The sequence below is a fragment of the Mytilus trossulus genome, chromosome 3, assembly GCF_036588685.1.
Source record: "Mytilus trossulus isolate FHL-02 chromosome 3, PNRI_Mtr1.1.1.hap1, whole genome shotgun sequence".
Taxonomy (NCBI): Eukaryota; Metazoa; Mollusca; class Bivalvia; order Mytilida; family Mytilidae; genus Mytilus; species Mytilus trossulus.
In genome coordinates, this window is record NC_086375.1 from 4,867,505 (window position 1) to 4,880,766 (window position 13,262).

A 13,262-nucleotide genomic window follows, 5' to 3' on the forward strand; every position below is an offset into this window, starting at 1 on the left:
AGTCATACTTTCATTGAATAGTAACTTATTAAGTGTTTTGAACACATTAAAATGCATGATTTTATTTTTTTGTCCAAATCAAGTGATTTTTGTGGTAATAGATCTGATGAAATTCATGAATGAGTTAACATTGTGTGTGTGTGAATGACAGATGATAGTAAGTGATGATTTATCCTCATTGCCTTATTTATGTTTATATTTTGGTGATTATGATGTTATTGTTAAAATTATGAAATCCATTGTTGAATTCAAAACTGAATTGATAATTGTTGAAATTCACGATTTAATGTTGATTCATTTATTTTTGTGAGTACTAATTTTAGTGAATACCAATTTTCATAAAATGAAGAAAACTTACACTTTGTGGATATTTCATTTTGTGGTTTTTAAAAGTCTGTATATATTTTTAAGCAAATTTGTAATTTCTATGACTAATTAATTTGATGGTTTTTCTGTACTCGTGAAATCCATGAAAATTGGTATCCAACAAATTTATGAATCCACTGTTATGTATATTTCTAGTTGATATGTATTTTAGAACTATTTTTTTAATTAATAGATGAAGCAAAATTTATTTTATTACAACCACATCTAGCCAAGATTTCTATATCTGAGATTCTCCTCATCTGGATATTTATGTGTCATTTTGTATACTGTGGAGAGATATCTCATTGACAATCATACCACATCTTATTTTTTACATTTTGACAGTTTAATGATTGAAAGTATAATTTTTTTGAAATGTGTTTAAAAGAGAAAAATGAAATGCATTGTGTTTAAAAGAGAAAAATGAAATGCATTTAATGGTTTCCATAGTTAAAAAGGGTGTTCCGCATTTATAGTGACAGCGGTTGAAAAGTCTGATTTTAACTGTCTTAGAATTTTTAACATGTTAAGTAGTAATAAGTTTTGATGCTTAATTTTTGTTCTATTATTTTGTTACATAAAAAGAAATACAATTTGATTGGATAATTTACATCTTTTTATGTGACATCTGTGGGTATTTCTATTACTAATATGTGAGTATATTTGTGTCACTTTGTGACAATTTGTTATGAGGGATTTCTACTTATAAATCGTTGTTACTTTGAATAATATATATTAAAATTTGTACATGGTTTTGTGTACATTTATTTATTAAAGAAACAAATTTTTAAACTGTGCTTGTGTTATGTATTTCTTATGACTGGACTTTAACCTTATACAACTGAAGTTATTGGAGTCGTTGAAGTTTGAAAAGTAGGTCAGGTGCAATACAGTCATGGGACAAAAGTGAGTTCTCACTCAAAAAATGTCCTATCATTTCAACTAAAATCAATATTTTTCAAAAAAATATTACCAAGTAACTGTATGAGCGATTTTTATAAAATAGATACCAAAAGATGTTAAAATGTTTGAAGTTGTATTGTTTATTTATATTTTCTTGAGTTTTGTTTCCATCATCTGATCAGTTAAACACAAATGCAAATTTTTACGATTTTAATTTGGTTAGAATAATAGCAAACTTTTCAAGATATATTTTTCTTTGTCTTCATCTTGTCAGAAAATTAAAATGAGCAGAAATAATATTATAACCAAATAAACATTTAAACTTCAGACATTTCTACATCTTTTGGTATATATATTTAGAAAATCGCTCATACAGTTACTTCATAATAATTTTTGAAAAATATCAATTTTAGTTGAAATGATAGGACTATTTTTGACTGGGAACTCACTTTTGTCCAACGTCTGTACATTTGATGTTGAAATATTTTACTTGTTCCCATAAATGATCTCTGTGTTTCATCTCATAGAGACATCACTTAGGAATGTAACCAGTATAGAAAAATATGGTAGCACCAAATTTTAATTCTTAGGAGGTCCAAAATGGAGGTAAGGGTAGTATAGGATTTTAGTACAAGATTAAACTCTTAGAAGTTCAGGGCATATAAACATTGAGAACATGCTGCACAGCCCTATATTTTAACCTTTGAATAAAATAAAAGTGCATATAAACTTTTGGTTCTGGAATATTATTTTTCATGAAACTTTATAGTAAAAGTGTTACAGTTTTAACGGCAAAGGGAGTTCCTATGGAACATTGCATTGTCTATATTAACATATTATGCAACCTATACAATGTGGTAGGTTGAAGATGTTTGAAAGCACTCAACCCTCCTCATAACCAGTGAAACAAGTCGAAACAGCACAATATAAAAGCATGGTCAATTTTTTATTCCTAAAATACATAGTAAAGCATAACAAACAAACAAATCATCTATACAAGCTATGGAGTATATCAATATATCAATCAATCTCAAAACAAGGTTATAAATGCTACATATACATGTATATACTTCATCATAGTCTACACAAATTTTGATTGTAGTAACCCGCATATATATTCAACTTTGACCTTTGTGTATATTGAAGCTATCAAAAATAAATATATTTTATGTAAAGCTATATTCACTTATGGTGAGTTGAATAACACCTGTATCACTCAGATTACAATTCTACCTTCACATCTAAGTTTGTATTTAGCCTATTAAATACTTATTTAGCCTTGAGAATTGAAAGGTCAGTTTCCCATTCATACAATAGAAGTTGATAAATTTGGCTTCATGCCATTTACCTTGTCCAAAATTAAGGTCACTTTATTGTTATTGTGATATTGTTAAAGTACAAAAGAACCCTATATTCTGACCAATACTTAAAACTTTGTGCATCTTGTTTTAATTCTTAAAAATCTGTTAATGTTGAGTTTTAGGGGTTATTTAAGGTTATATTAAATTGCATATTTCTTTACATGGTAGTTTTTTTTCAGATATTAAAAAAAAACTATCTGCTTGACAGTTATAGAAATAGACTATGATTGCAGGTTATCTATTACACTGTCTTGTCTTTAGTTTACACCAAATCTGACAAATTATTATTTAGTTGCAAAATATTTTAAATGAGACCTGAAATTTTAAATGTGCATTGAACAATGTTGAAGGTTAAAATAATCATATAAACTAGAATGAAGAAACATCTTGGTCCCAAAAAAACATCATCAACCAGGATATAAAATTCCAAATATTAATTTATCATTGTTTATCATACTAATATCAGTTGAAATCTCAAGCCACTGTTTTTTATGTTTACAATTTAGGTCATGTCCCAACAGAAAATCAATAAATATGACACTACAATGTACTCTTAGCACAAACACATAAGGTCACTGTGAAATATACAACTAGGGCAAGAAACTATCAGTTATATGTTGACCAGATGTTTAGTTTAAAACCAGTTTGACTAGTTGTGTCTTATATATTGACAATGTTAATGACATGAGGACCCGCATGGGTTTTTTAATATCTGTATTCTTTAAATTTTTATGGCATTTTCCTTTTAACATGTTTAATAGCCTTAAAAATAACTCTCATTCTGTAAAATGTTCATGAAAATGATTTTATTATATAGTCTTTTTGTTACAAGATTATTTATCAATTATGTACATTGATCATTATATTATCAGTATTGCATTACAGTTACTAAAGTTACCTTTTCAAGTTATTTTGCACATTTATTATTTATACTTTTGCACCACAGTATTCTCTATATTTTATTTTATTGTTCATTTTCTCTTTTCTCTATTTTTTTGTTGCTATTACATGTATTCTCTATTCTGTAAACCCCATTCTGACCCTCATAGGTAAACTTCTATTGTATGAATGGGATAAACTGACCTTTCAATTCTCAAGGCTAAATAAGTATTTCATAGGCTAAATACAAACTTACCTGTCAAGGTAGAAATGTAATCTGAGTGATATCGGTGTTTTTCAAGTGACCATAATGACTTCTTTCTAAGACCAAAACTGATATAAAACAACAATTGAAGGTTTTAATGACCTTGACTGGATATACAGCCCTTGCACAGTCAGTAACTGATAAATAAACCCTATAAATATCAATGGAACAGTCCAAGTACTATCTCCTGAGATTTTGGAATAGCCAAAAAGACCAAATACCTTTGAGTGAGTTTGAAAAAAACTTGCCCTTTAATAAAATTTTCTCTCTATAAACATCTATGACAATAAGAACTTTGTTTGAATGTACAAAAATATGAATGGAGTTCAAAATAGTATTACTGTGGATTCATTATAATTCATGGGATACCAATTTTTGTGAATTTCATGGGTATAGAAGAGCCACAAATTTCAAAGTTCGATGAAAGTTTTCTTAAGGAATGTATGTAGACTTTGCCAAAACCAAGATATTAAACATCCACGATCTTTTACGATTGAATCCACAGTAGTTTATATATCAAATTTTGACATGGCTGTCTAATATTTTGTTATGAATGACAAACTTATTAAATATTGGATTTTGTTCTAAGGCTTTAATTAATGTTATTACAGAAAATTTATTATCCTGCAAAAATGAAATAGAGTAACACAAATATAACAATGTTACAAGTGAGTGTAAACAGATACAACTGCCAAAAGAAAAGCCAACACTATATAGATATAAATTCTCCTGCTTAATATCTTTCAGCATATACATAAGCTTCATATTTATTTTATAAAGTAATCTACAAAAACCAAGGAAACAAAATTAAACTTATTAAGTTTGATATTAATGGATCAATTCCAAATTTCACACTTTGATTGTATGTCGTCTGCTGAAAATACCACAGTTGGAGATAAGTCAACATTTTAAATGTTACATCTTAAACACTTCAGACAATAGACAACTTTCGAGTTCCATGCATTTCCGTCAAAAACTCTGGTTTTAGTGAACGTCATTTGTGCATTTAGGGGTGTCGTCACTTCCATTCCGATGTTGAGCGAGTGGTTGGAAAACTATAATTCTATATTGTACGAATTATTAGGCAAATTGAATTCTCAAAATTGACAATCAGCATTGATGTCATTAGGGAATTGTCATTAAGTACCTACAGGACAACCATTATTTCTAGTTTATCCTGCACAATGACGATCACTAAGACGCTTGATGAACGTAAATAGTGCAGGGATACAGGCGACCCCCTCTATCTGGTAAATGTTGTCATAAAGGCGCGTATAATTGACGAGTTTTTTCCGGTGACGGATGAACTCGCAAGTGGTCTATTTGATCGCTTGCAGTCAATTAAGATTTGTTCAGTTTAAGTTAGGCTAATGAACAGTACTCGATTGACTTCTAGCAAAATGTTTGAACAGTGCTGAATTTTCTGTATTAGTTAAGGTGGTACCTAACACTACAGGGAGATAACTCTGTAAAGTCAGATAAACGTTTTAATAACCTTGTGTTGTAAAGGGACTATTAAGCTTCTCAATTATAAAAATCGGTGTTTGTCAAACTGCTATATAACCAGTGTAATTTTTCTGACTAAATGGTTGGTTCCAAATTTTTGAAATTTTTATATTTTTGTTAAAGGGTCAAAATAAATATATTGTTAAAATTTTATGAAAATTAAAAGAGTCAAATTAATTTTTATAGTGAAAGTGTTAGGTACCACCTGAAAATTTACTGGACTTGACTGAATAATTTATTCAGATTTTCAGATGATGTCAAATTAAAAATGACCATTTAAGAATAAAATTTGTTTGCTAGTTTAAGTATATGTAATACAACTTCAAGCAAGGTTTATATATTGTTCTGTGTATATTATGCTATATATATGTACACCCTGATTAAAAATATCATTGAAAAAGAACTACCTAATTACAGACAAGTTAGTGTGATTATAATTTTTGCCAGTCCTTTCAACAACAAAAAACAGAAAAAACTAAGGTTATCGAAGAAAACATAATAAATAATAATTGACAATTCAAAACCTGTTCAATTTGACTAGGATTATGATTGGCTATTATTTTTATATATCTTATTGGGATAATACACTTTCAATGTTATTTTTAAACCTGGTGTAAAATGCTGTTAGCTGAACTTATAACTTATTGTAGTAAAACACATTAATATAAATTAATTAAACAGACTAGAAAAACATAATAGACGGATAAATTGTTACATATCTTTATGACGAATTGGTCAGCGAAAACAATTTAGGACAGAATGGTCATAAGGACAGAATGGTCATAACTGTAAAATAGTTAAAAATTCCAGTCATTAAACTTGTTTTCTTGAGAACAAGTCTGTAAAATAATATTCATTGATTGTTCAATTCTGGTCATGTAATCTCAAAAAGTTTTACAAATAAAATTGTTACGATTTTGCATTTCATTATTATAAATATGTACAATTTAACCTCAAAAAACTATTTCAACTTGCAGTTTGAAAAAATTGAGTAAAAAGAGATGTAGGGTATACATTTCATGTTATGTTAATTGTATGCATCCGTAACACACAAATCAAAGCACCTTTGAAGCTGCCAGCCAGACAATTTGACTTCATCATAGATATAGAAAGCAGGATATATCAAAAAAGATTATAAAATTCCATAAAAATCTGAAAGATGCTCCCAATTAAGTTTAGTTATTTCCCCTTATGGAATAAGGACATGAAAAAAGATAATGTTGGATGATTTCAATGGTGATTTGTACTTTATGCAAACTTTTTACACATTTAAAATTTTGACTTCATGCCTTAAATTCAGAACTTTCTCAAATCTTGACTGATGTCATAGAGCCTGATTGACGGACTCTAAAAAACACTTGAAGGGTCTCCAATATCTATATTTATATGCTCATGATTATCATCTTTCAAAAACATCGAGAAAGATAAAAAGAAATGCATAAATTGGTCCCTGAAAACTGGTAAATTTTAATAATTATTATTATCAATTTAAAAATAACTGTCTATATCAATACTATATTTAGCTTAATCCCATCACATAACATTTACAAGAAAATATATTGCTAGCTGTATTCTAATGCCCCTGACTGTTGAAACATGGTTGACCATTTACCTAGTTCTAATTCATAAAAGGAATGACATCTGACTTAAAACAAACATAATCTGTTATACAATATTAAACACTAAAAAAATAACTCAATATAAAGTCTTAACAGTCTAAACAGAAAAAAAAACCATTTGGACAACAATTGGTTTCAGAATGACAAACAAGATTTTACACAGTTTATGTTCCATTCTGATGAGTGGCTGGGGCATTAACAAATATACATTGAAAATCTTCGAGAAATATAATTATTTTCATTTAAAAAAAATAAAATTTATCATTTCTTATATCATACAATGATAACAGGTTAACAACCTTAAAATATTGACTTGAAACAACTTATAATGAAATAAAAGTAAATTAAAGTATACTGTAAATTCAGAAATTATTGCGTGCACTTATTATTGCGATTTTGTCATTTTACACTTGAATGTGATTGTAATTTTTACGATTTTGAGAAAAGTCATGCTTAATTCAGTTAAAATATTACAAAATGCAAGTTTTAATTATTGCGTTTACAACTCAGTCGCATTATTCGCTATAATAAAAACCTCGCAATAATATCTGAATTTACAGTACTGTAAATTCAGAAATTATTGCGTGCATTTATTATTGCAATTTTGTCATTTTAGACTTAAATGCGATTTTATTTTTTTACGATTTTGAGAATAGTCCTGTTAAATTCACATAAAATATTTCAAAATGCGAATTTAAATTATTGCGTTTACAACTCAGTCACATTTTCGCAATAATAAAAACCTTGCATCAATTTCTGAATTTACAGTAAATATGAACAATAATACCGATATTAAAGCTCTATAAATTGTGATGGTAGAATGCAATAACATTGTTATTCTTCTGTACAAAAATCTATGTAAAGTTGTTATGTATCCTAGATTTACAAATAAGTCAAAAATAATTCACCAGATTGAAGTCTTTACGGGTTCACAAACCATAGTTTATAATGAGTCAGTTATCCATCAATTTGAAGTAATTTTGAAATCTCAAACCATGGTTTATAATGAGTCCACAATTATCGGTCCTAAAAGATTAACAGACCATGGTCATCCACTAATCAGCAGTCCTCAGAGATTCACAAACCATGGTTTATAACTCCCTTCTTCAGGTTCAGGAAACTAAAAATACAAACATAATTTGTATAAACATTACCCTTCCGGAGCACATGAGATCACCCCTAGTTTTTGGTGGGGATCGTATTGTTTATTCTTTAGTTTTCTATGTTGTGTCATGTGTATTATTATTGTCTGTTTGTCATTTTCATTTTTAGCCATGGTGTTGTCAGTTTATTTTCGATTTATGAGTTTGACTGTCCCTCTGGTATCTTTCGTCCCCTTTTTGTAATGAACTCATAGAAATGACTAACTTACTGTAAATGCATTATTGAGAAACATATACTAAAGTTTGAATAACTACCCCTTTCAAGCAAGACCGTTCCTGTTATAAGACCACATCAATGGTTATTTTTGAGTTTTGAGACCAAGAAGTTCAGTTAAATATTTGCTGTGTTTCTCATCGCATTTCACAGTCTTTTACAAACAAACAATAAAATATTTGCTTAAGCTAAATTTTAGGGTAAAATGCCACCCACAAACAAATAAGTAATGGTAAATCTGTTCAATTACCACAATAAAGAACTAAGATCAAATGAACCACACATTGATTGAAAAAACCAGTAATCAACATGATACGAAAGGGATAAATCAAGTTAGAATTAAAGAAATAAGTACCTGTTCTGTGAATTGATCTTTACAAGCCATTCGGATCCGCTCTGCAGTAGCAGGACTATGTAGAGTAAAGTTAATGTCTTGTTTGGAATCGACTCTAGCTGATCTAATAGCATCTTTGACAGCAAAAAATACTGCTGCTGATAAAAACAATGGTGGTTCTCCAATGGCCTAGAAAATAGTAAATTGACAAAATGATGAAAACATCATTTAAAGTCATATGAAACCAGTGAGTGGTGAAAAATAATGTTTATCCAATTCTTGAACCAATGCATGTATATATCATAAACTTAGTCCTCTGTGCACGATTTATCATTATTTTCGCAAAAATATCATATAATCATCATGTTTTTTTCTCTCTGTTTGTTATAATTTAACAAATATGGCTGCTCATTAAATGCCGTGTTTTGAAGCTGAGTTTTACCGATTGTCACCTTATAGTTAACAAATCACAAAAAGCATGGGTATTGAGCACGTGTTTAACACGTTTAATCAGATATTTGTTTATTTCAATGACAGATCCATGCGTATTGAGATCACTGGATTTTTACGAGGAGGGTTACTGTACAATACTAGTGATAAGGAACTGAGACAACTGTCTTTTCTGCTTTATCAAAGAAGAACATTTTTCCCTCTCATTGAACGATTTCTAGACAATTTTGTATTATTCTGTTTTGGTTTTTATCAATTCTTTGGTATTCATTTATATTGAAAGGTCCAAGTTTGATACATTCTTGACTATGGTATTGGTTTTATTTTTATAATCACAAAAAATGTTTGTTAGAATTATTTGTTATACAATACTATAGAGCTTTTACTTATAGAACATAAACCAACCTTGGAAGAATATACTGCCTTTTGATTCTTACTGCCTTTTAGAAGAGATACATTAAATTCTACTGGAATATCTCCAAATCCTGGTATCTTGTAGTTAGATGGGCCTCTAGTAAACAGGAAACCATCAGGGGATATCTTCTGTTGTTCTAGTAACATCATACCATAGCCCTGTTCAAAAGAAAAAGAAAACCATTGTCATTTAAATAAATTTTATGTTGATTGCAAGGTCGTCGGTCATAAATCTTTACTCAATACTTAGGAGTAAAAAATTTGTACTTGAAATACCAAATACAGTTTTTTGATTGCTTGATTCCTGAGTCTTGAGTACTGTATAAATTGTGCTTGAATTTTTTATGAATGGAACTCCAGATCTGTTAATGTACATATTCTATATAAGTTATCTTGTCAAAAGCTGTCTAAAGGTAAAGTATAAGTTTTTGTCATATGGAATTCATTATAACCTATAACTTGTTTTATCCCTATCTTTTGCCTTTTTCCTTTGATCTTTTTTTGTGATAATTCTTCATATCATGCTTCTCGCTTGAGATGGAAAATCATCGATAGAAACTATCCAGGCATGTGGTGTTGCTAACAAAATTGACATGAAATTGACAACGTGGTCATAGGTAAAATGGCGATAAACAGATTATCATTGGTCATCTCAACTTGATTGCCTTTCTCGCTTTAGCCGTCCCGGAGAAAATCAAACTCCTTGAGATGATCAACTTTAATCTATAAATTTGTTATAGACATCAGTTTACCTTTTTGAAGTATTTTTTATTTTTTCTCTTTTTTTGCTCTTTGTTCTTTTTTTCATTGTTGGGTTGTATGTCCAAAATCTTTTTATAGCACCGTTTTATTATGAAACGAAAAAGATTTCTTACATTTGAATGTTAAGTAAAAAAAAATAAAATAATTATTTGAAACAAAATATGTTAGATGCCATACCTGCATGAAGCCTCCTTCAATTTGCCCTATGTCTATAGCAGGGTTTAAACTACAACCAACATCCATCACAATATCTGTTCTTAATACCTGTTTTAAAAGGATTGCTTGTTATAAAATTGTAAGACATATTTGGTTTATCTCCCCTTTTTCAAATCTATTTAGAAGTTCAGTACTCTTGGGGTACTAAATCAGTTTTCCCCTTTTGCTCTGAGGTATAAGCTTGATCATTGCTGATGCTAAACATAAATATAATGCAGTTTCTAAATTCAAGTGAAATCTCTGGTATTAACTTTAATATAAAATAAATCATGCAAATCAATTTCAAGGTTTCTTATTTAGTTTGATGACACCATGCCCTTTTTTAAATCATCTAAGTGAATTCTTCCAATAATTCATATAAAATCTGATAAATGTTTTCTACCAAAAAAAAAACTTCTTTAAAGAATTAATTAATCTGAAATTTCCAATGTAAGTATATATTCCATAAGCAGATGCCATATTGGATTCACCAACATGATGTAAAATTGTTAGCTTCTTGGCAAATGAACAAACTACTGTTGATTTCTTGTGCAAATTAATTCAGTAAATTACAGTATGAGCCATTATATTCTTTTGATAGAAATTTATAATTAACAGGAGGCAATTTATTTAATTCTCACCTGGTGGTCTCCAGTTAAACAATCAATTTCAACTTCTGAACAACTGGCACCAAAAGTGAAATAATTAAATGGTCGTCCTTCCTGTTTCTCAAAGTCAAATGCTGTTATACCAGGTGTTCTGTAAACAAATATAAACCATGTATACTCAATGAATAACCAAAGTTTCTAAAATTAACCTACCAAATCTACTGATTTTTTTGGTTTTCCTGTTTAAATTGTTTTACACTAATCATTGTGAGGCCCTTTATGGCTTGCTGTTCTGTGTGAGCCAAGGCTTTGTGATGAAGGCTGTACCTTGACCTATAATGATAAATTTTTAGACATTGGCACATCACTGCCACATCCTCTTCATCAACTTACTACTTTATATATTTACTTACTTATAAAATCCTGTGGATGATAAACTGACTCTGTCAAAGTAGGCGGAATTCACCTGGAAAGTAAATAAAAATCTGATCAGATAGTTACTGGTAAAAATAGTATGACTGGAAAAAATAATCATAGAAAAAAATCACTGGTGTAGTGTAAACAGAAAACATTGAAGAACGTAAACATCACAACATGAAAATGGAAAGACAATTCTGATAAAAAAAATTTAACCAGATGCTCCGCAGGGCGTAGCTTTATACGACCGCAGAGGTTGAACCCGGAACGGTTGGGGCAAGTATGGACACAACATTCAAGCTGGATTCAGCTCTAAATTTGGATTGTGATTAAATAGTTGACACAGCATAGGTTTCTGACACAGAATGAATGTGTTCTAATGAAATTAAAATTTTTGTTTTCTCTTAGAGCAATTCACTATGCTGTTGAATATTATTCCTCTCAAAAAAATGTTTGAAGAAATTTTCTTTTTATTTATGAAATTTCAAATGAGAAAATTTAACCTAATTTTTTTAATCACATCCCCCTTTCCCTTATTCCAAAACAAATCTCAATTAAAATTTCTAATGGAGTTTGCAACAATTACTACTCATTTAAATACATCATAAAATATTAAGATGTAAAAAAACTGCTTGTTATCACTGAATGGTAAAGATTATTTTAATTTATCAGTTGGTAGTAAAAAGTGAATATACATTGTATATTGTATATATAACAAAGATTTAAGTTGATTCTGGACAAAGAAAGATAACTCCAAATAAAAAAAAAATTCTTACAATTAGATATTTCTTGCTTACTATTCTGGACAAAGAAAGATAACTCTAATTAAAAACAAAATTGCTATTTCACAATATTTTGCAATAAGATATTTCTTGCCATTGCGCAATACTGTGCAATTGAAAAGACTTGCTATTGCACAAAACTTAATATAATAATTTTAGATCCTGATTAGGACCAACTTGAAAACTGGGCCCAGAATCAAAAATCTAAGTACATGTTTGGATTCAGCATATCAAAGAACCCCAAGATTTTAATTTTTGTTAAAATCAAACTAAGTTTAATTTTGGACCCTTTGGACTTTAATGTAGACCAATTTGAAAACAAGACCAAAAATGAGGAATCTACATACACAGTTAGATTTGGCATATCAAAGAACCCCATTTATTCAATTTTTGATGAAATCAAACAAAGTTTAATTTTGGACCCCGATTTGGACCAACTTGAAAACTGGGCCGATAATCAAGAATCTAAGTACATTTTTAGATTCAGCATATCAAAGAACCCAACCTATTAATTTTTTGTCAAAATCAAACGAAATTTAATTTTGGACCCTTTGGACCTTAATGTAGACCAATTTGAAAACGGGACCAAAAGTTAAAAATCTACATACACAGTTAGATTCGGCATATCAAAGAACCCCAATTATTCAATTTTGATGAAATCAAACAAAGTTTAATTTTGGACCCTTTGGGCCCCTTTTTCCTAAACTGTTGGGACCAAAACTCCAAAAATCATTACCAACCTTTCTTTTATGGTCATAAACCTTGTGTTTAAATTTCATAGATTTCTATTTACTTATACTAAAGTTATGGTGCGAAAACCAAGAAAAATGCTTATTTAGGTCCCTTTTTGGCCCCTAATTCCTAAACTGTTGGGACCTAAACTCCCAAAATCAATACCAACCTTCCTTTTGTGGTCATAAACATTGTGTTTAAATTTCATTATTTTCTATTTACTTAAACTAAAGTTATTGTGCGAAAACCAAGAATAATGCTTATTTGGGCCCTTTTTTGGCCCCTAATTCCT

General features: G+C 29.3%; 1 protein-coding gene across 1 annotated transcript in view; it reads right to left on the reverse strand.

The window, feature by feature from the left end:
* Positions 1 to 4,048: 4,048 nt before the first annotated feature.
* Positions 4,049 to 13,262, reverse strand: part of LOC134710030 (xanthine dehydrogenase/oxidase-like) — a 57,843-nt gene continuing 48,629 nt past the window's right edge. Inside the window, exons 30-35 of the mRNA XM_063570181.1 lie at positions 11,453 to 11,505; positions 11,073 to 11,190; positions 10,414 to 10,500; positions 9,466 to 9,633; positions 8,632 to 8,799; positions 4,049 to 8,019 (exon numbers count right to left, since the gene is read on the reverse strand). Of these exons, the coding sequence (XP_063426251.1) occupies positions 7,969 to 8,019; positions 8,632 to 8,799; positions 9,466 to 9,633; positions 10,414 to 10,500; positions 11,073 to 11,190; positions 11,453 to 11,505 (645 nt within the window). The 3' untranslated portion in view covers positions 4,049 to 7,968. The remainder of the gene's footprint in view (positions 8,020 to 8,631; positions 8,800 to 9,465; positions 9,634 to 10,413; positions 10,501 to 11,072; positions 11,191 to 11,452; positions 11,506 to 13,262) is intronic.